A 21,829-nucleotide genomic window follows, 5' to 3' on the forward strand; every position below is an offset into this window, starting at 1 on the left:
ACCCGGGGAGGAAAGGATTTATTTCATTTTATAGGTTATAGTCAGTCACAGAGGGAAGCCAGGGCAAGACACTGAAGCAGGAACTGAAGCAGAAACCACAGAGGAGTGCTGCTTCATGGCTGGCTCCCTCATCACTTGCTCCTTGTTAGCTTCGTTAAATAATTAATTACACATGTATGTCTGTGAGTATGCACACATGTATGTCTGTGAGTATGCACATGCCAGGTACCCAGCTGAGAAGGCTGGAGGTGTAGAGGTCCCCTGGAGCTCTGGTCACCCAGTGACTTCAGGTCCTCTGACAGAAAGAACACTGTGTTCTCCTAACTGCTGAGTCATCTCTCCAGATCACTCTGCTAGCTTCCGGCTATAGTTCAGCTCTACCTACCCCAGGGGTGGTGCCACACGCGGTGGGCAGGGCCCTCAGGGGCCCTCCCATGCCAATCATCATCAATCAAGACAATTCCTCCCAGGCCAAAGGTCAATCTGAACTGTGCAGTTGCCCAGCAAGACTCTGTCAGATGACTCTTCGTTACGTCAGGATGACAGTTGGCTTTAACTAGGACAACCTTGGACTCCTGAACCTCTTGCCTCAACTCCAGCTCAGATTTTTGAGTCTGTCTTTTGAAGCTCTACTTGTGCTTCAGGCCATGTGACCTGAAGAGTTTGTCCTTTGTGACCCTACCACTACCTTCTCCGCCAGGGAAACTGCTGAGCATAGCACCTAAGACTTTCCTGCCCACCCCTATCATTTAAACTACTAATATTTCTCCTGGTCTTAGGCTTTTTGGGAAGTGTGTGTGTGTGTGTGTGTGCCCATGTCTTCACAGTATGTACAGGCAAGATGAAATGCAGATGAGACCAAAGGCAGGGATGGCCGTACACTGTAGCAATAATCCCAACAAGATAGGTTATGATCCAGACCAGAGACTGGGGAAGGAGGGAGCTGATTCACAGGTGTATGTGTATGTTTGTTGGTTTTTCTGGGTGCTCCTTGGTTTACTTCCGTCTTAGCACTTTTCACAGCCTGTAATTACTTTATTTATGTACTTAAGTCTGTTTCCACAATACAGAAACTGCAGAAACTAAGTAAGGGCTGCAGCCTTGGCCATTCTTATTGGAAGCAGCGCCTGCCACTTTGCAGATGTTTTCAGTAAATCTGAGGTCTGAATGTACGGCTCCAAGTGAAACCGAAGCCTACACAGCCAGCAGATCTGTGACCCTTGGGGAAAGTTTTAGGGATTAAGATTCCACTGGTGGGCTGGTGAGATGGCTCAGTGGGTAAGAGCACCCGACTGCTCTTCCGAAGGTCCAGAGTTCAAATCCCAGCAACCACATGGTGGCTCACAACCATCCGCAACGAGATCTGGCGCCCTCTTCTGGAGTGTCTGAAGACAGCTACAGTGTACTTACATATAATAAAGAAATCTTAAAAAAAAAAAAAAAAAAAAAGATTCCACTGGCGAAACTGGGCGGGTGGTGGCACATGCCTTTAATCCCAGCACTCTGGAGGCAGAGACAGGCAGCAGATCTCTGAGTTGGAGGCCAGCCTGGCTTACAGAATGATTCCAGCATAGCCAAGTCTACACAGAGAAACCTATTTCGAGGGAAGAAAAAAAAAAAAAAAAAAAAAGATTTCACATCGAAGCCAGGCAGTGGTGGAGGGGCAGGGACCGGCAGGAATTCAAGGCCAGTCTGGTTTACAGGTCGAATTCCTGGCTTCCTGGAAACCCTGTCACAAAACAAAACAAAAACAAAAACAACCCTCCACAACACCCCTCCCCCCTCAAAAAAAAAAAAAAAAAACACAGAAAAAGATTCCACATAGATCATAGATTCCTGCCGCCTACTTGAGTTTATCTGTAATGGACTTCAATGCTAACTGCCCAGGTGCAGGTCTCTAGCACCTAAGAGTATCCAGTTCTCATTCCTCACTGTCTGGCCTTTTGCCTGCTGACTCGGTGCAATAGGTATTTTGAGAATATGATGGGGAACTCAGGGTCTGGGGCAGAGGTACAGGTCTGGAGTCCCATCATGTCAAAGGTGAAGGCAGAAGGACCTCGAGTTCAAAGCCAGCCTGGATCACATGACAGCTACTCTGCCTCAGCTCTCCTTTCCCTCAGAAGAAGAAGAAGATAGAATTGGGTAGCAGAAGATGTAGCCTGGAACATGGTAAAAACAGTGAATACTGGGAGGCAGGGGCAGGTGGATCTTTGATTTCAAAGCCAGCCTGGTCTACGGCGTGGGTTCTGGGACAGCCAGGGCTACACAGAGACACCCTGTCTTGGAAAAACAAAAAGCAAACATAAAACCTTGAATATCAGGCTCTGTTCCACAAACCCATTGCACAGTCCCAGACTAGGTAAATCGGGCTCTGCAGCGTGCTATTCCACAGTCCCCGAAGAGGGCAGCATGCTCTGCACCAGAGCAAGAGATGCTTGCAGGAAACCACCTGTGTTGGTGACGCGCACTGAGCAGTTTGCAACACCCCTGTCTTTCCCACCAGTTTGAATGCTAACCCTTGCTGTTGCTCGAAAGAGGCCTCCGGATAACTGGTCTCCACTCCGACTTCAGCACACATTCGAAGGATGAAGGGGAAAAAAAGAGCCACTTGGACTGGGTAGCCTAGAGAAACGGAGCAGGGTTACACCTGCCAGGCGACTAGCTCAACCGGGGCTCCTTTAAGGCCAGAGCAGGAGGAGTGGCCTTTAAGTACGCCCAGGCAAGGGAAGATCTTTCAGGTGACGTAAGGCGGAGCAATGGGCGTGGCCTCTCCAAGCCTGGCAGCCAGGAAAGGGGCGGAGCTCGAGATGACGAAACACCGGGGAGGGGGCAGGGGTTCATTGATAAAAACGTCGGGCTCCCCCTTGCCCTGGCGCGATCGCAGCGTAGAGAAACCAGGCAGCGCCACGCGCGGCCGGGGCCGGGCGGAACCGAGAACCAGCTCGGCAGGCGCTGCGCCGCGCCGTTCACATGGAGCCCGCCGCCGGCTTCTTGTCTCCGCGCCCCTTCCCGCGCGCGGCTGCCCCGTCCGCGCCCCACGCCGGCCCGGGGCCGCCTGCCAGTGCCTCCCCGCGGTCGGAACCTGAGGTGCTGGCCGGGCCACGGGCGCCGGATCCTGGTCGCCTCATCACGGACCCTCTCAGCGGCCGTACCTACACCAAGGGTCGCTTGTTGGGCAAGGTGGGTCGGGGCTCCGGGGTAGCGTTGACAGAGGTGGAAGGGAGCTCTGCGGACCCGACCCGGCCACTCCGGAGGTGGAAAGAAGCTCTGCGGGCCCGATCCGGCCACTCCGGAGCGCCCAGATCGATGATGCAGCTTCTTCTTTCTAGGGGGGCTTCGCACGCTGCTATGAAGCCACTGACACGGAGTCTGGTATAGCCTACGCGGTCAAAGTCATCCCGCAGAGTCGCGTCGCCAAGCCGCATCAGCGCGAGAAGGTGGGTCCAGGCTCTGCGGTCCAAGGGATGGGGAGGGGATGGTGGCGTGGGAACCCTGGAAAGATGAGGATTTCACTCCCCTGTCGCAGATCCTAAATGAGATAGAGTTGCACCGAGACCTACAGCACCGCCATATCGTTCGCTTTTCACATCATTTCGAGGATGCTGACAACATATACATTTTCCTGGAGCTCTGTAGCCGAAAGGTCCGGAATGGGGGCGGGGTGGATTCATTGGGAACAGAGGTAGGGGAGGAAGCGGGTTCTTAAGATCCAAAGCTGTGTTCTTGTCATCTTTAGCAAACACAGATGGAGGGAGGGTTTGGGAAGGCAAGTGGGGTCTGAAACAGTGACTTTCTGCAGTCCCTGGCCCACATCTGGAAGGCCCGACACACCCTGTTGGAACCAGAGGTTCGCTACTACCTGCGCCAGATCCTTTCTGGCCTCAAGTACTTGCACCAGAGGGGTATCTTACACAGAGATCTCAAGCTGGGTGAGATTCCTGCGTCTGGTCTAAAGGGTGGAGACCTGCCGAGGGAGGAAAGGCGTTAAGAATCTGACACATCTTTCTGCTACTGTCTAGGAAATTTTTTCATCACGGATAACATGGAACTGAAGGTGGGGGATTTTGGGCTGGCAGCTCGATTAGAGCCCCCAGAGCAGAGGAAAAAGTGAGTTAAGGGAATGGTGGCCACAGCCTGTTTGTGACACAGATGATGTACAAGGTGACCAGATGTTTACTTGGGATAACCAGGGAAGGGGTAATGATGGGTTGTCTGTATGTGTGACATTAGAGGTGGCAACCTAGGTCACTGTGTTAGATAAGAAGGACAGCAATCTTATGAATGTATGGCACAGATGGGTGTCTAGGATTTTTGGAAATGTATGGGAAAAACATAGGCCAGGCAGTCAGCTTGTGTGTGTGAGATGACTGAATGGGAATGACAGATCATGATGGTACCGTGATACCCTCTGTGTGTATGTGACCCTGCTGTGGTCACTAGGACAGGGTGTGTGTAACATAGCATGTGAGGCAGGTGAGGCTTTATGAAGGGTATGACAGCTGGTGTTGGCACAGACAGTGGGAGGTGACAGCCTAGTGAGTATTTACAGATGGGAGTGGGGGAAGGGCTCAGTCATGGACCCTCTGTATTGACCTTGGGAGTGGGGGCTTTGATGGGTCAGGGCCTCCTGTCCTGCAGAGCAGCTGAGCAGCTGGGCCAGAGGGGTGGGTGAGGGTTCAGCTGCCATTCTCAGCATCCATTGTCCCAAGACAAGCAGGAGCTCTCTGGCCTTTGGTGACAGGCAGCTGCTTTGTCTGAACTCACAGCAGGGGCAGGAATGGGGGCGGGTACCAGCGCCGGGCTGGGTTTGAGCCTTGCTCTTTCTGCCTTGCCTTTTTCAGGACCATCTGTGGCACTCCCAACTACGTGGCTCCAGAAGTGCTGCTGAGACAGGGCCATGGCCCCGAGGCAGATGTGTGGTCGCTTGGTTGTGTCATGTGAGTGTCAGAGTCATTGGTGGACAGGTGGTAGGTGCATGGATGGGGGGGGTCCCCACTACTTTATTCCTGATCTCCCATTCTTGGGCATAGGTACACGCTCCTGTGTGGGAGCCCCCCATTTGAGACTGCTGACCTGAAGGAGACATACCGCTGCATCAAGCAGGTTCATTACACACTACCTGCTAGCCTCTCCCTGCCTGCCCGGCAGCTCCTGGCTGCCATCCTACGAGCTTCACCCAGAGACCGCCCTTCCATTGAACAGATCCTACGCCATGACTTCTTTATGAAGGTCTGTGGTTCTCCAGACACTGGAGTTCAGTGTTCATGTTCCTAGAGGACACACAGGAGCAGAGCCCTTGGGGGGTCTCACTGCCGTTGTTTTCCTGACTCTCTTCCTCAGGGCTACACCCCTGATCGGCTCCCAGTCAGTAGCTGTGTGACAGTCCCAGATCTGACACCCCCCAACCCTGCAAGGAGTCTGTTTGCCAAAGTTACCAAGAGCCTGTTTGGCAGGAAAAAGAGCAAGAGTGAGTCAGGTGCCAGTGGGCTGAGGGCATAGAGCAATAGAGTGGCTTTAGTGGCTTGTTACATTCAGGGGGAGGTGGGGGGGGTGCTTCCAGGGTGGTCGGTGTCTCCAGACTCAAGGGAGAGCATGTGCTATCTAGACACTTGGGAAGATCTGCCCGTGTGTGAACACTTTCAGGCAGGAAGGACCCAGGGGGCTATTTTCTCCTTCACCCTCCAGATAAGAACCATTCAGAGGACCAAGATAATGTCTCCTGCTTGGTGAGCGGCCTCATGCGCACATCCATCGGTCATCCAGATGTCAGGCCGGAGGTAAGATGCTCACGTGAGCCATTATTCCCCTGACTCACCCTGACCCTAGCAGCTGAGGGAAGCCCAGCATAAAAGGCTGATGAAGCATCTAACCTCGTGGTGGCCTAATTGGCTGTGTCTCATTAGCCAGCTGAGGCTGACCTGGGGTGCCCTGAGAGCCGCCAGAAACAGGGCTGGGCCATTGGACTTTCAAGGATTTGGATTTTGGGGCCTAATTTTATTCCCTCTCTACCCAACTGTCCAGGCTCCTGTAGTTTCAGGCCAGGCCCCTGCCAGCTTGGTAGAGACGGCTGCCGAGGACAGCTCGCCCCGTGGGACACTGGCCAGCAGTGGAGATGGTGAGGAGCCGCAAGATGAGAGGTGCTAGGGGCTGCTGAGGTAGAGACCAGGGGCTGAAGGAAGTAGTTGGCTGAGGGACATGACCTGGGCCCAGGGTGGCTCTTGCCTAAATGTCAGTGCCCTATTCCCTTCAGGGTTTGAAGAAGGTTTGACTGTGGCCACAGTGGTAGAGTCTGCCCTCTGTGCACTGAGAAACTGTGTGGCCTTCATGCCCCCAGGTAAGACTGGGCTCTGGTGCAGATGAATCGTTTGGCAAGTCCAGAGGTGGAGGTGGGGAGTGGGAGGGTGAGGGTGGGGGGAGTCTTCATTTCCCTCCTCTCCCCTTAACAGCGGAACAGAACCCAGCCCCGCTGGCACAGCCAGAGCCTCTGGTGTGGGTCAGTAAGTGGGTTGACTACTCCAACAAGTTTGGCTTTGGCTATCAGCTGTCCAGCCGCCGTGTAGCCGTGCTCTTCAATGATGGCACACACATGGCCCTGTCAGCCAATAGGAAGTAAGTGCTGTTTTGGCGTGCTTTGTAATTAGGCGTGCTGGGTAGCACAGTACCAGCAGGGTTGCGCAGTGGTGTGTGTTTCTGTGCTTAGGGGTCTGGGGAAGAACGGTGGTGCCAGGTTCCTCCTCCTCCTCTCTACGTTCCCACTTTCAGGACGGTGCACTACAACCCCACCAGCACGAAGCACTTCTCCTTCTCCGTGGGTTCTGTGCCCCGGGCTCTGCAGCCTCAGCTGGGCATCTTGCGGTATTTCACGTCCTACATGGAACAGCACCTCATGAAGGTGTGTAGGCTGCGGTGGGGGCACTTTAGGGGGCAGGGGTGGTTCAAAGGTAGTGGCTGAGGGCTGGGGAGATGGCCCAGCGGCTAAGAGCACGGACTTCACTTCCGGAAGTCCTGAGTTCAAATCCCAGCAACCACATGGTGCACAACCATCTGTAATGGGACCCAACGCTTTCTTTTTGATGTGTCTGAAGACGGCTACAGTGCACTCACATAAATAAAATAAATTGTGTTAAAAAAAAAAGTGGGGCTGGAGAGATGGCTCAGCGGTTAAGAGCACTGGCTGCTCCCCCAGATCCTGAGTTCAATTCCCAGCAACCACATGGTAGCTCACAACCATCTGTAATTCTGTAATGGGATCTGATGCCCTCTTCTGGTGTGTCTGAAGACAGTGACAGTGCATTCACATATACATAAAATAAATTAATTAATTTAAAAAGCTAGTGGCTTTTAGGGGGGAAAAAAAAACTAGTGGCTGAACCTGTAAGGGAAGGGGGCATCCATAGGGAGAGACCCAGCTCATGCCACTCCAGGGGCCTGACTTGCCTCTTCTCCCAGGGTGGAGATCTGCCCAGTGTGGAAGAGGCAGAGGTGCCTGCCCCACCCTTGCTGCTGCAGTGGGTCAAGACTGATCAGGCCCTCCTCATGTTGTTCAGTGATGGCACTGTCCAGGTAAGAGCCTACCCTGTGTTTTGGTGGAAGGTCTGGTATCCCAGGGTTCTGGGAAGGAATTGTGGATCTGGTGTCCAAGTCCTGATCGCTGTTATCCTCTGTGTACAGGTGAACTTCTACGGGGACCACACGAAACTGATCCTCAGTGGCTGGGAGCCTCTCCTTGTGACCTTCGTGGCCCGAAATCGCAGTGCTTGTACTTACCTCGCATCCCACCTCCGGCAGCTGGGCTGCTCCCCAGACTTGCGGCAGCGACTGCGCTACGCTCTGCGCCTGCTCAGGGACCGAAGCCCTGCTTAGGTTCCAACTTGGAGAGAGCGCGGGCTGTGATCCAGATCCTGGGCCTGAGCCTGAAAGGCTTCGGGCCTCGCCTTTGTGGCCCTTCCTGTCCCTTTGGTGCCTCACTGGGGGCTCCTGGCTGAATCCCCCCAGGGAATCAGGGACCAGCTTTACTACAGTCAGGGATGGCCTGCCCTCCCTGAATCTTACCCTTCTCTCTGAGATAAGCCTGAGCCTTAGCTCCCAGCTAGGGGGCATTATTTATGGACCACTTTTATTTATTAACAGACATTTATTTATTGGGATGTGAGCCCCAGGGGGGCCTCCTCCTGGGATAATAAACCGTTTTTTCAGAACTTGAAGGCCTTATCATTCCCAGTAGACCGCGTGGACGGTAGCCACAGCAAACAGAGAAGGGTTGGTGAAGGTGGCAGAGGCCAGTCCGTCATGCACCGCATCCCAGAGTGCTCGGCTGACTACACGCACACCCTGTCCCTCGCGTGGCCCCAGCACCACGTTGCACACGAGTTTGTAGCGGGGTAGGTTGAGCTCCCTCATGCGGGTGTGTATCTGTTCACATAGCGCCTGCACCAGTTTCCCTGCCTCAGAACCGCAGTAGCACACATCCTTCAGCTGTGCGGCCAGTGCTGCCTCCAGGGCCCTCTGGGCACCTGCAGCTTCCCAGTGTTCCCCAGGCGCCGGTTCTAAGCGGTATGAGGGTGCCATCCTACGGGGAAGCATTAGGGGCAGCCCAGAAAAGCTAACTCGTGAACCTAGAGGGGGCATTGGGCCCAGGGATGGTCGTCGACCCACTAAGGGTCCCGCCAGTGAGTTGCGGCGCGAAAAGGATGGGTGTAGGCCGGGCAGGGAGCCACGACGGGAGGCTGGGCCTGGGCCTATAGGTCGGGTCTCATCAATGCTGGGTAGGTGACCTCCAGGTTTCCCTGGTGGTAATTTCAGAGCCAGGTCTTTGGTAGGCTCCTCTTCCTGGCGTCTGGATGGCAGGGTCCTGCAAGCCATGGACCTGCCTGCTGGAAGATCCATATTTAGGAGTGGCCCTCATAGGCTGAGATCATCCTACATCCAGCCTCTTGCTCTGTGAGATAGACACTTTTCTTTTTGAGTGTGTGCTCACACAACCTCTTGTGTGTTTGAGACAAGGTCTCATATGGCCTCCAACTCTCTCTTCCTCTCTCTCTTTTTTTTTTTCCAGAATCAGGGTTTCTCTGTGTAGCCCTGGCTGTCCTGAAAAATCACTCTGTAGACCAGGCTGGCCTTGAACTCAGAAATCCACCTGCCTTAGCCTCCCAAGTGCTGGGATTAAAGGCGAGCACCACCGCTGCCCAGCTTTTCTTTCTTTTTTTTTCTTTCTTAAAACAGTATTTCCCTTTGTAGCCCTGGCTGTCCTGGAACTGGCTTTGTAGACCAGGCTAGCCTCAAACTCATCAAGATCCATCTGTTTTCTGCTTCCTGAGTGCTGCGATCAAGGCTGTTGTCGTCATTCTCCCCTACCCCCATCAACTCTTATGTACCTGAGGCTGGCCTTGAACTCCATCCCCCTGCCTCCAACTCCGGAGTGATGGGATTATAGGCATGACTACATTCACTGTCTTCCTAGGAGACTGTAGGCATATATACCTGTCTAGCCACTCCATAGCCCTTTCTTACCTGTATGTTTGGAACAAGTAGGTCAAATTGGGGCTTCGTGCCTACTAGTTGCTTAGAGCCGGTTAAGAGCTGTGAGAGATACAAGCAAGGGAAGGGGCTACTTAGTCTATGGTCATGGAAGCTCTACCCAGTGTTCCTTTCCCTTGGTCACAGGAGGCTCAGTGGGCGAGCACTAGATCCACTTCCCCTTTCCCCTCCCACTTGACTTCATCAGCAGAATGGGGACATGAAGCTGGTTTCTGGGTTTCTTCAATAGCCAGAAGGGACAGACCCAACTCCATCACTCCCACAGCTCTCTGTAGCCTCAGAGGTATAGAACTTAATCATCTTCCCTGCTCTGTGTATGGTGGGACTTTTCTCCCTCTCCACCAGCTGCATCTGGAGGCGAGAGACATATGGAGAAGCAACTTCCATCCTCCTGCTTGGGTCTCTAAATCTTTCGGAATCACCTATGAGACGGATGCCCTCTTCCCCTGAAACTCCCGCAGGCATCTGACTCACCTGCAGCCTTTGGCCTCCAAGCTCTGCTGGCCCCACAGTCTTCACTGAGCTGGCCTGACAGGCCTGTGGGCGGGGAAGGCTTGTGTTGTGCAGTTACCATGGGGCTGTGGCAAGCACACCTCTCCCTCCCAGAACTCCTTCCTCTGGCCAAACTCTGGAATAACCTAAGTGTTCCTGCTATGGGCACCCGCAGAGAGGAGGGGCGCCCTGAGTTACCAGGGAGAGAGGGTCCACAGGGGCTTGGAGTTCTAGGGCATCACAGGCTAAGGGAGCCGGTGCCGAGAGGTGCACCGTTCAGAAAGGTCCTAGTTTCGGAGCCACTATTTCATATGAATCTCTCCCTGCCTCTTCACCCTTAGCCTCCTCTAATTCACAGGTCCACGAGAGGAAAACCCACCAGGGGGCCACTGGATCTGGCCTGGCCATATGTGAACAAGTCACGGGGGGGGGGGGGGGCTGGGATATGCTAAAACCTTGAGACTGCGGGGGCAGCTTCTTAGGAATTTAGTATCTGGGCTCACAGGAAAGAGTACGTCATGGTTTAGCATTCTCCCCAGCAGCCTCAACAAGGACAAACATTTCCGCTTCAAGGCAGAACTAGGGTGGGGCTTGGATGACTTCCTTAGTTCAGAACTATGTGCTGAGGGGAGGCCTATTGGCTCAGCGGGAAAGACCCAGGCCTGGCATGGCCATGACTCAGTGATTCTAAGTCCGGTTTCTTAACCTTTGCTGACCTACTCACGTGTCTGGGACCTGTAGGTAGCACCTCTTTCCTTAGGGGGATTGCTTTTCGGGGCTGCCAGAGGCTGCGTTACTCCTGTTAGAACTGATACCTCACCTCCCCTACTCTGGGAGGTGTGGGGCTGCCCCCTCCCAGGCAAACTAAGTCTGAGCTTTGAAAACCACACTTAGGGGTGAGAATTTTCCCTGATGGGGTGATGTCTCAGGTGTTTCTAAAATGCAGCCCTGGGAAGGGATTAGAAAAGCAGAGGCCTTGGATTCTGAACTCAGTGTAGGTGGGGAGCCAGCCAGCACTAGGACCCTCAGACTCATCTTAGGGCCCTTCTACTGCTGATTTTTTTTTTCCCCCTGGGCGTATAGGGAGATGGGCGGGGCCTCCTCAGGCTCAGCTCCAGTTTCTATGGAAACCCACAGGCTTCCCACCCAGCTGCTGCCTGGGCAGATTCCCAACCTGGGCCTCATCCACCACCAGCCTCTCCCGGGATCATAGGCCTTTCTAGCCCCAGCTTCTTCTCTGGGCCCTGTCTGCATCTGTATCCCTTTCCTGAACCTCAGGCCTTCTTTAGGGACCTGGGCCTTCTTGCTCCTATATTTTAGCTCCTCGGCAAACAGGCCTCCAGCTCCTGCCCTCCCTCTCAGGTCTTTCTTGGCCTGGCTAGGCCTTCTAGGCTGTTCCACCCTTTAACCTACTGCCCACTGCACTTATGGAGAACCCAGGACTGGTGGTACGTGGGCAGGCTGCACCCTTTTCCACAGCACTTCGAAGCCTCGTCAACAACCCCCAGTACAGGTGAGGCAGTGGCCCCCTGGTGGGTTTTCCCTAGCTGGCCTGTGAATTTGAGGAGGCTAAGGGCAAGGAAGACCGGGAAAGAACACTTGGCCTCCCTGGTGACCTCAGTCTGTGAGGAAGTCGGCTATAGAGGAAATTTACTTGTCTGTGGCCACACTACCCTGAGAGTCAGAGGCGGGGGTAGTAGCAGAAAGAAGGGAGGGCAGCTGTGTGATCTCAGGCAATGCCTGAGTTCTCTGGCTTCTCCTCCACCCCCTCGGCCCTGAAAGATGGGTTATGATTTGGGCTTTCGACTGAGCACTGGAACTCCTTATCTTGAAGAGACAGAGGTACAGATGGCTCTAGCGATTCATAAGAGGAACGAAGCCCAAAGGATGGAGCCGGAGACCCAGACAGGAAGTAGTTCAAGGTTTCCGACCGCCCACTGCTTGCCCAAGAGGCTAGTGCTGTCTGAAACCAGGAATAGAGTTCAATGGGGGCAGGGCTGGTCATGGGAGACAAGAACACTGTTTCTCATCCCCAGACTCGCAGAGGCTGCCCTGCTCCCCAGGGTTAGGACTGCCATAATTCTCGGTTTTTTGAGGGTAGGGTGCCACAGTCTGGCCTGAAGAGTGGAGCCTTAGGCAGGAGGCTTTGGAAGCTGAAGCGCTCTCTGCTGCCTCCTACCCCAGAGGCCCAGAGGCTGGGGCCGGAAGTGATTATGAAGATGGAAAATGTGGTCTCACCTCTTGATGGTGATCACAGCCATGTCTGTCTGCAGTCAGTGTGCTCCGTACCCCACATCCTCACACCCTCCCACAGGAAGAAGGGTAAAAATGCTGAGTTGGCATTTGGTGAAGGCGTCCCAAGAGGAGTGTCCTCTCCCCCAAGATTCAGACTGGGGAGACATCAACCTGGCTTGCATGAGCTCTGGTATCCCCCCGTGGACCAAGCATAGTCCACTCCCCTGAGACCTGCCATCATGGCTGAGAAGTCTTAGAGTCAAAGATATAAAGTCACCAAGTGGAACTGAGACTATAGAGCACAGGCTTATGTCTTCCAGACGTAGGCTTTGACCTCACACAAAAAGAAGCCCTAGTGTGACAGAAGTAAAGCCAACAGTGTTATCTAGGTCTGAGATCCCCTCCCCTGGCCCTCCCTCTCTTCCACAGTGATATTTGCTTTGTGGTTGGTCAAGAACGGCAAGAGGTATTTGCCCACCGGTGTTTGTTGGCCTGTAGATGTAACTTCTTCCAGAGACTTTTGGGCCCTGGGGTACCTAGTCCTGTGGTGCTAAGCACTGTGCCTGCCGAAGCCTTCTTAGCTGTGCTGGAGTTCCTGTACACCAACAGTGTCAAGCTGCACCAACACTCTGTGAGCCTACCAAGCAGAGGTCTGGGTGGGAGAGAAGCTGAGGATGCCAGAGGCAGGAGGATGCCTATTATGCTGTGGGTTGAGGGGTGGGGGAAACTCCCTTCTGCTCCCTCAGCCACTCCCCTCTCCCTCCTCACCCCACCCCCACCCCCCACAGGTGCTGGAGGTGCTGACAACAGCTGTGGAATATGGGCTAGAGGAACTTCGAGAGGTGGGTGTCTCAGGCAAGCCATCTTGTCTCCCTTGCCTTTCAGTTCATAGTCTCCTTCACATAGTCTGACCTTCTCACACAGAGTATGATAGCTCTCTGTGTACACAAGATCTGTACATGCTCAGTGTGTGCTGAGTGAGCACAGGAAGTATTTATGGCTGGTTCTTCAGTGCAACAGTGAATTGGCTTTGGCCCATGATTGAATGGAAGGAGAGACATGAAAATGCTTAACGTGTATGGAGGCTTTGTGCTTCCGGCTAAGGGAGGATGGCAAGGTTAAGGCCAGCCTGAACTACCTAAGGAGTTCCAGGCTAGCCTGAGCTACAGAATAAGAGTCTCAAAACCCTAGACTTAAAAGTAGGGGTCTAAGTGTGATGGGCAAACAGCTGATGTGTGGAGAGAGATTCTTGGAGAAGGAAACCTTTGTGTCAGAGCTGGAAGAACAAATAGGGTTTTGTTCAGGAGTGGGAAGATGACATTACAGTCACAGGACACTCAAGGAACTCCTTAGCTGTGTGGTGGACTGGGAACTTGGGTGTGGGGTGAGCTGGGGAGGGTACCAGGAAGCTGGTTCACACAGGTGCTTCAAGAATCGGGGCTTGCAGCTGGGGGTGTGGGTCAGCGGCAGAGCACTTGCCTAGCATACTATAGGCTCTGGGTTTAATTCCTAGCACCAGCCAGGTGTGGTGGTGGTATGTACCTATATATCCAGCACCCAGTAGGCAGAATAGAGAGGAGGATAATTCTAAGCTCAGGGCTAACCTTGTCTACAGAGTGAGTTCTAAGCCAGCCAGGGCTACACAGCAAGACCCTGTCTCAACTCTTCCTCCCCTGGACTTTTGATGCAAGGCTAGTGGAGATTCATTGAAAGTTTTTGGCAAGGGAAAGGGACTGAGAGGAGAGGGAAAGGAAAGGGCCAGTCAGATCAGTGCAGAAATCCAGAGGATGTGGCCGAGACAGAAATGGCAGTCCACAAGAGATAGGTGGCTCTGAGAAGGGACAGCTGGCACTGCCCAGTGCCTTTTTGGAGGAAGAGACTGGAGTTTTTGGATGAGTTTTACCAGAGACAAGTGTACCAGAAGGTGCTTTGCTGGCCTCCAGGCCCTCTGGGCTTGCTAAATTACAGGTCTGAACAATTGCATCTGTTTTCCAAATCTGGGAGCTCAAGGTGGCGCTGGGGCTGCTGGGAGTCTGAATGAGTCATTGCTCCAAGCTCCATTGCTTCTGGGAGAGGACTTGAAGTCTTGACACCGGCACACAGGTCGCTTCATTTCTGTCCCTAGCTCTGCCTGGAGTTTGTGGTGAAGGTGTTGGATGTGGAGCTGGTCTGTGAGGCTCTGCAGGTGAGTACTGATAAGCAGCCCTGTGGATGAATCTGATGTTTAGAATGTGGTCCTCCAAATGGCCTATAGAATGGCCTCCCCCGTTAGAAGCCTGGACTGGTATGTCTGTTAAAGAACAATATGTGCTCAAGGATGCTTATGAAAGAAATTCTGTCTGTGCTCAGGTCTGTAGGGTATAGAGTATATCAGTAAGGTCATATGTAGGACGAATAGGCTGGGAAAGGCAGGTGTGGTGACACACACCTTTAACTCCAGTACTTGGAAAGCAGAAGCCAGAGTTTGAGACCTGCCAGGGCTACATAGTGATCTATTAAGAGTGGGAGAAGAGGCTGAAAGATGGTGGTGCACGCCTTTAATCCCAGCACTCTGGAGGCAGAGGCAGACGGATCTCTGAGTTCAAGGCCAGCTTGGACTACAGAGTGAGTTCTATGACAACCAAGGCTACACAGAGAAACTCTGTCTTGAAAAACAACAACAAAACAATTCTAAACATGGATAGGAGAAAGGTGGGGGTGTGGAGTTTAGAAGCCAAGCTTGGGCTCAAAGATGGAGTTTGAAAGACCTGAACATGGTCTATTCTACCCCACACCCGTGTGTTGTGCCCGGGGCACTGCGCTTTGCCTACTTCCAGGAGACACTGCAGGCGCTAACAGCCTTCTGTTTAGATTGTGCTTAGTGGCAGTACCTTGTGTGCAGATCTGGGTTATCCAGCTTCTTCAGTCTCTAGTCTAATCATACTCTGCTCTCAGGTTGCTGTAACCTTTGGCCTGGGGTCACTACAGGAGCGGTGCATAGCCTTCATAGAGGCTCACAGTCAGGTACAACTCCCCATCCTTATACTTGTAACTTGTAGCCCCCATGCCATTTTTTCTCTGCCCTGACCGACACACCGGCCCATAGGAGGCGCTCCGCACCCGTGGCTTTCTGGAGCTGTCCGCCACCGCGCTGCTGCCCGTGCTACGCAGTGACAAGCTCTGCGTGGATGAGACTGAGCTGGTCCAGGCAGCCCGAAACTGGGCACGCGTGGGCGCCGTGAGTGGGACCTGGGGGAGGGCGAGGACACCGAAGCGGCGCAGGCCACGGGAACTCTGTAAGCGGGCGGCAGGTACATGCTCAAGGCTCGCTTCCACAGGCGGTATTAGAGCAACCCGTGGCCGAGGTGGCAGCTCCAGTGGTCCGAGAGCTGAGACTGGCTTTGCTTGCCCCGGCGGAGCTAAGCGCCCTGGAAGAGCAGAACCGACGGGAACCGCTCATCCCGGTGCGGACGCCAGTAACCAAACTCAGATCCACTCTGCCACGTGGGGACGAGGAGCAAGGGCGGGAGGCTTGGGACTTCGGTCTGCGTGGTGACCCGCTTTCCCCTACAGGTTGAACAAATTGTGGAGGCATGGAAGTGTCACGCCCTACGGAGAGGAGATGCAGCCCGGAGCGCGCCGTGCCGCCGGCGGAGGGGCACCCGGCCCCGGGATCATCATCGCTTTCTGGACCTTCGTTTCAAATGACCCATTTCCGGACCTTTCCAGGAAGTTGACTACATCCCAAACTACAGCTCCCGAGGTGCTCTGCGTTGGAGGTGGGCTTCCGCTCCCAGCAAGCTCAGCCGCCGGATACAGGAAGGACCGCTCTGCGTCTAGAGTGAAACCTAAGCCTCTGTGGAAGAGTAGGGCTTGCGCAATGGGCCCAAAATTGTGGCTTGGATGATGTCCTGAGACCGGAAACGAGGGTGGCCTTTGTTGCATGAGCTCATGCGGCATTCTGCAAGTCGGTCATTCCTCTACGCCCCTCTACTCAGATGACGCGATCTCTATGTAGCTCATCCTCTTTAACAAATCAGCTTCAGGCTCAGCGCAAATTCGAGCTTCTCACCTTCTTTCCCAGCCCCGGAAATAGTGTTTCTCTTTTGTGTGGATCTGGAACCCGGACCTCATTCTTGCCTACCTCATGCCTTTTCTCCCTTCTAAGGTCTCTTCTGCCATTACCCTAGTCAGTGCCCCTCACTCCTTTCTCAGTCAGGGGACAGTATCCATCCCTATGATGGTCCCATCGCTTTGATTGTCAAGCTTTTCCTCCTGAGCCCTTTAACGTCCATACTGCTTTCCAGGACAGCCTACAAAATTTCCTTGAGATTTAGCAATCCTAAACTCTGCGTTTGGGAGTTCCAGAATTATTGGGGGGTGGGATGGGGTGTGGACAATCACTGTAACCCCAGCTGGCCTAGAGCTATTTAGGACAGGCTAGCGTTGAGCTCACAGCACTCCGACTGCCTCTGCCTCCCTGGTACAGAGATTAAAGGCATGTACTATCGCTCTTCGAGAAAAACAAAAAGAAGAGTGAGAAAGATGGTGCATGTCTTTAAACCCAGCAATTGGGAGGCAGAGAAAGGTGATCTCTGTACATTTGAGGACAGCCTGGTCTACTACAGAGTGAGTTCCCGGAAATCCAGGGCCACAACTTTTCTGGACTTACTGGAATGAAAAAGTTCTGCCTGAGCACTAGCACCTTCAGTGGCTGGAACCACTGTTTTATATATATCATAAGGTGTAGGGTTTTGCCACCTTACCCAACAAATTTTGTTTTGTTGTGTTTTTGTTTAAAAAAAAAAAAAAGCCACCACTGCCCAGCTCCCAGGAAATAGTTTTAAAGGAGTTGTAAAGCAAAGATCTAAAAATGAAGAGTAGTGGGCAGTTTAAGAGGAAATCTAATTCTGGCTTTATATAAAAATATATTGCTTACGAATTAAAGATGAATATTTGTATTGTGTCAAGATGGAAAACGTGACTGCCCAGTGGGACCACTCCTGGCACCCTTCTTTGGATAGTGAACACCGAAAGTAATTTGCTCCTTGCTTGCCTGTTCCATGCTCTTGCTTCCTTTACATCCACTTTAGAAGCCATGTACTAATCTGTACTAATACTGCGCTTCCATTAGCTTTGCTGTATTGTGATGAAAAGGCTTTTGAAATTATTATTATTTATTTATATATTTTTTGGTTTTTTTTTTTTTTTTTTTGGTTTTTCGAGACAGGGTTTCTCTGTATAGCCCTGGCTGTCCTGGAACTCACTTTGTAGACCAGGCTGACCTTGAACTCAGAAATCTGCCTGCCTCTCCCTCCCGAGTGCTGGGATTCAAGGCGTGCACCACCACGCCCAGCCTCTAAATTATTTTTGGGAGCTTGGAGAGTCTTCAGATTGCTTGAAAGCACTCATCCTTTTCCTTGAGGATAGAAAGCTTTTGTTCATGCAGGCTGTCTTCTGAACATGTGTTCCACGAGGCAAGCATAGCATGGTGTTCCACGAGGCAAGCATAGCGTGGCGGCATAGGTCTGTAAATGTCAGCACTCAGGAAGTGGACAGAGGAGGATCAGCAGTTTGAGGCTAGCCTCGGTTAGTTACATGGTGAGACCTGTTTCAAAAAAAATAAACTGAGCATGATGTTACACAGCTTTAATGTCACCATTCAAGTTTCTGGTTTGGTAAATCGACTTTGGGAATGTCAGTAAACAGAACTGACCGAGTGGAACCCTGGACTCCAGCCACTGTTCTCCCCAGTTCTCTTGACAGCTGCTTGACTGGGTCCTAGCTCTGTCTTCCCTCCTAGAGTCTGGGTTTGGTAAATTGTTGCTTCTAATGCTACGGTGACTGTTTTGTTTTCAGAGAGGGGCAGAGCACCCCATTTAGACTGAGCAGCACAGGACAGCACTCAGGCAGTAGCAGGACCACGCAGGAGCTGTATTACTACCCCTTGGGCAGGTCTCATCTCTGCTACCTTTTTTATTTTCTTGGATTTTGAGACGGGGTCTCTCTGTTTAGCCCTGGTTGTTGAAATCACTACATCCACCAGGCTGGACTTGAACTCACAGGCTGGTCTCAAACTCATAGCAATTCTCCTGTTTCAGCCTTCCGAGGATACCAGTGACATGACCAGTGTGAGCTGCTACACTCAGTAGCATCCAATTCTTCTTGAAGGATGGCTTGGGGTTAGGGCAAAGGAAGGCGAGGAAGACTCTATGTAGAGCCAGGCCATGGTGGTGGGTTCACACCTTTAATCTGAGCACTCAGGAGGTAAAGGCAGGCAGATCTCTGAGTTCAAGACCAGCTTCGTCTACAGAGTTCCAGAACACCCAAAGCTACACAGAGAAGCCCTGTTTCAGAAACAAACAAACAGCCGGGCGTGGTGGCGCACGCCTCTGATCCCACAACTCAGGAGGCAGAGGCAGGCAGATTTCTGAGTTTGAGGCCAGCCTGGTCTACAAAGTGAGTTCCAGGACAGCCAGGGCTACACAGAAAAACCCTGTCTCGAAAAAAGAAAAAAAAAAAAAAAAAAACAGAAACAAACAAACAAAACAGGTCCTAGGCAGAAGAAATGACACATTCAAAGTTATGGTGATATAGATATTAGTGAGGCATTCTTGTCTAGAAGTGTGGTGTGTTTTAGAAGGCTGTGTTTGGCAGTGGAGGCTAGCCCTAGTGGAGCTTGGAAAGGGATTGAGTTTAAGCTAAGGACTAGGGAGCCGTGAAAGGCGCTAAGCCAGAAGGTAAAGTAGGGTTAGGTGCTACACAGGATGAGCTGACTTTACAAGTAAGGAACGTCTCACCCCAGGCTAGATGAGATCAGTGGCCAAGGCTGACTGTGCCTGGGGGGTTCAGCTCTGACCCGACCTGCTCAGTGACACCTTCATTCTTCAGGACCGCACTGATCGTGCAATCAGGGTAAAAACTTTCAACACAGCTGTGAACAATGTTCCTGAAAGGAACCGCGCCTTCTGCGAGGCTAAGTGATCAGGACCTCATGATGTGGGGAGGTTGGAATGCTCCGAATCTAGAGCCATTTTATCTTGGGACATCTTTGGCCCCCACAAGAGCCATTTATTGTCCTCTGAAGGTGACATCACATCTTTGTGACTATTAGGCAAATCTTTTGAAATGTACAAGTTCCTAGTTTCTAACCAACACAAGGGCCCAGGACACTGACAGCATCTGTGGTTGAAATGCTGCTCTTTGGTCTGTGGTAACCCTGGCCACCTAAAGTTTCCATCAATGTGTCATAAAGATTCGTTTATTTATTTAAAAGATTTACTATATGTAAGTACACTATAGCTGTCTTCAGACAACCCAGAAGAGAGCATCAGATCTCATTATGGATGGTTGTGAGCCACCGTGTGGTTGCTGGGATTTGAACTCAGGACCTTTGGAAGAACAGACAGTGCTCTTAACCTCTGAGTCATCTCTCCAGCCCCTATTTATTTATTTTTTGTATTGTTTTTCAAGCCTGGTTTCTCTGTGTAGCTCAGGCTATCCTGGAACTCTGTAGCTCAGAATAGCCTGGAACTCACAGAGATGTGCCTGCCTCTGCCTCTCAAGTGCTGGGATTAAAGGCGTGCGCCACCACGGCCTGGCATAATCTCGATTATTTTAAGGCATTTTAGTATTGGTTTAGCTGCAGTGTGCTTTGTGTGTGTAATGTTTGGTTGGACTATGGTTTTCCAGCCTCTGTGTGGGAGGTGTGAGGCGGGAGTGCGCCTGGGTGGGATCATTCCTGGTAAGCGGTGGCTGGAACCCAGGATGTCTAATGTCCGTTGGGGATGCTCTGACTGTAGCCCAGGGGCGTGGCCAGCTTCTTCCATGGCTCTGCACAATGGGGCTGGCCAACTCTCCACCACCAGCACCTTACCTCGGTGATGACGCTGGCTTGTGCACTGATATCCTACATGGTTAACTGGCCAGCGAAAACTTTCTGCCCCTGACACTGATGTAGGTTCTTCCTGGAAGTTATTCTGGACGCTTTCCCCTCACTCCACAGCCTCCTAAAACAGCTCCTTAGGCTCTGCCTTCGGTGGGCCATTTCCCTGACCTTCTATTTCATCATATCTACCTGTACCTGTTTCTCAAATTTGCCCCTCCCCTATGTGCTGAAGGAGCAGGGAGCTGGAAGGTGAAGAGGCTGGCAGGACTGTAATACCATATGGACACTAATGTTTGCAACATTTTCTGTTTGTCATTTTTTTTAATATTTATTTATTTATTTATTATATGTAAGTACACTGTAGCTGTCTTCAGACACTCCAGAAAGGGAGTCAGATCTTGTTACGGATGGTTGTGAGCCACCATGTGGGTGCTGGGATTTGAACTCTGGACCTTCGGAAGAGCAGTCGGGTGCTCTTACCCACTGAGCCATCTCACTAGCCCCTCTGTTTGTCATTTGTCATTTATGTATGTATGTATTGGTTTTTCTTTTTTTTTTTTTTTTTTGGTTTTTTCGAGACAGGGTTTCTCTGTGTATCCTGGCTGTCCTGGAACTCACTTTGTAGACCAGGCTGGCCTCGAACTCAGAAATCCGCCTGCCTCTGCCTCCTGAGTGCTGGCATCAAAGGCATGCGCCACCATGCCCAGCGCCTGTTTGTCTTTTCTTTTTCAAGAAGGGCTTTGTTTACATTTTCTATACTAAGCTTTTTTAAAAAAACACAACAAGCAAACAAACAGACCTTGCTTCTAGTTTATTTGTAAAACAGCACAGAGCACTGGTCATCTGCAAACAGTGTGTAGCTGTGTCACACCAGTCCATCTGTCTCTCATTGGTAGATAGAAGCCTTTTCTATGGAGCCTTCATAGGGACCCGTGCACCTCTGGGAGCCCAACCTGGAGCTGCAGCCTCTGCTTTGGTTTGAACCTTGGGCTTTGGTTGGCAGAGCCTACAACTCTTAGCCATGTAGCTTTGTGTGTGCTTCCCAAGTCGGGGGTCATAATGAAAGGCAGATGTCTGGGCTCCCAATGGAGGAGCTAGAGAAAGTACCCAAGGAGCTAAAGGGATCTGCAACCCTATAGGTGGAACAACATTATGAACTAACCAGTACCCCGGAGCTCTTGACTCTAGCTGCATATGTATCAAAAGATGGACTAGTCGGCCATCACTGGAAAGAGAGGCCCATTGGACACGCAAACTTTATATGCCCCAGTACAGGGGAACGCCAGGGCCAAAAAATGGGTATGGGTGGGTAGGGAAGTGCGGGGGAGGGTATGGGGGACTTTTGTGATAGCATTGGAAATGTAATTGAGGAAAATATGTAATAAAAAATATTTAAATATTTAAAATTAAAAAAAAAAAGAAAGAGGCAGATGTCTGAGTGTGCAGCTGGGGCCTTTAGTACCTTGGGCTTCACAAGGGCTTTGATGCATGCACAAGCACTGCCTTTGCCTGTGTCTTCTTCAGGCCTAGAATTCTTGTGCTTCTTGGCAAAGCACAGGCTCCTCGGGCACTTGGGGTAGGTGTCCTTGGGAGATTGCTGTCTTTGTGACAGGGGTTTCTGTGTCACTTTCAGGTCTGGTTGTGTGTGGTGTCTCTTGGACGTGGCCATGTCTGCACGGTCACCTGAGGCTCCATAGC

The 21,829-nt window shown here is 52.0% G+C and overlaps 3 protein-coding genes across 5 annotated transcripts; 2 read left to right on the plus strand and 1 right to left on the minus strand.

The window, feature by feature from the left end:
• The first annotated feature begins 2,849 nt into the window (after positions 1-2,849).
• On the plus strand, positions 2,850-8,198 carry Plk3 (polo like kinase 3). Its single transcript, XM_021159536.2, has 15 exons — positions 2,850-3,180; positions 3,330-3,437; positions 3,527-3,643; positions 3,800-3,929; positions 4,020-4,107; positions 4,842-4,937; positions 5,031-5,229; positions 5,341-5,467; positions 5,686-5,777; positions 6,022-6,115; positions 6,251-6,334; positions 6,447-6,609; positions 6,763-6,892; positions 7,450-7,563; positions 7,672-8,198. The coding sequence occupies exons 1-15, from the start codon at positions 2,971-2,973 to the stop codon at positions 7,861-7,863; spliced, it is 1,944 nt and encodes a 647-aa protein (XP_021015195.1). The 5' UTR covers positions 2,850-2,970; the 3' UTR covers positions 7,864-8,198.
• Positions 8,134-10,111, minus strand: Dynlt4 (dynein light chain Tctex-type 4). Of its 3 annotated transcripts, none has more exons than XM_029476866.2 (3): positions 10,012-10,082; positions 9,511-9,579; positions 8,134-8,870 (listed from the first exon to the last, which is right to left on the minus strand). In XM_029476866.2, the coding sequence occupies exon 3, from the start codon at positions 8,860-8,862 to the stop codon at positions 8,212-8,214; it is 651 nt and encodes a 216-aa protein (XP_029332726.1). In that variant the 5' UTR covers positions 8,863-8,870; positions 9,511-9,579; positions 10,012-10,082; the 3' UTR covers positions 8,134-8,211. The 3 variants fall into 3 exon arrangements, with proteins under 3 accessions (XP_029332726.1, XP_085695177.1, XP_085695178.1); XM_085839051.1 differs by having other exon boundaries at positions 8,134-8,873; positions 10,012-10,071; XM_085839052.1 differs by lacking the exon at positions 9,511-9,579 and having other exon boundaries at positions 10,012-10,111.
• A 1,083-nt stretch (positions 10,112-11,194) lies between these two features.
• Positions 11,195-17,932, plus strand: Btbd19 (BTB domain containing 19). Its single transcript, XM_021161554.3, has 8 exons — positions 11,195-11,542; positions 12,694-12,895; positions 13,053-13,106; positions 14,390-14,449; positions 15,199-15,267; positions 15,350-15,481; positions 15,582-15,707; positions 15,817-17,932. Exons 1-8 carry the CDS (start codon positions 11,457-11,459, stop codon positions 15,949-15,951), a joined length of 864 nt encoding a protein of 287 aa, XP_021017213.1. The 5' UTR covers positions 11,195-11,456; the 3' UTR covers positions 15,952-17,932.
• The last annotated feature ends 3,897 nt before the right edge of the window (positions 17,933-21,829 follow it).

The sequence above is a fragment of the Mus caroli genome, unplaced genomic scaffold, assembly GCF_978045245.1.
Source record: "Mus caroli unplaced genomic scaffold, Mus_caroli_1 scaffold_6, whole genome shotgun sequence".
Lineage (NCBI taxonomy): Eukaryota > Metazoa > Chordata > Mammalia > Rodentia > Muridae > Mus > Mus caroli.

Excerpts from the sequence above, each read along its gene's own strand:
- Dynlt4 (XM_085839052.1), bottom strand. The coding sequence starts at position 10,111 with ATGGTAACTGCACAACACAAGCCTTCCCCGCCCACAGGCCTGTCAGGC. Across the intron at positions 8,871-10,011 it reads TTGGAGGCCAAAGGCTGCAG|GCAGGTCCATGGCTTGCAGG; the intron begins GTGAGTCAGATG and ends ATCTTCCAGCAG.
- Btbd19 (XM_021161554.3), top strand. The coding sequence starts at position 11,457 with ATGGAGAACCCAGGACTGGTGGTACGTGGGCAGGCTGCACCCTTTTCC. Across the intron at positions 12,896-13,052 it reads TCAAGCTGCACCAACACTCT|GTGCTGGAGGTGCTGACAAC; the intron begins GTGAGCCTACCA and ends CACCCCCCACAG. Across the intron at positions 15,708-15,816 it reads GACGGGAACCGCTCATCCCG|GTTGAACAAATTGTGGAGGC; the intron begins GTGCGGACGCCA and ends TTTCCCCTACAG.
- Plk3 (XM_021159536.2), top strand. The coding sequence starts at position 2,971 with ATGGAGCCCGCCGCCGGCTTCTTGTCTCCGCGCCCCTTCCCGCGCGCG. Across the intron at positions 4,108-4,841 it reads CCCCCAGAGCAGAGGAAAAA|GACCATCTGTGGCACTCCCA; the intron begins GTGAGTTAAGGG and ends TGCCTTTTTCAG. Across the intron at positions 5,778-6,021 it reads ATCCAGATGTCAGGCCGGAG|GCTCCTGTAGTTTCAGGCCA; the intron begins GTAAGATGCTCA and ends CCAACTGTCCAG.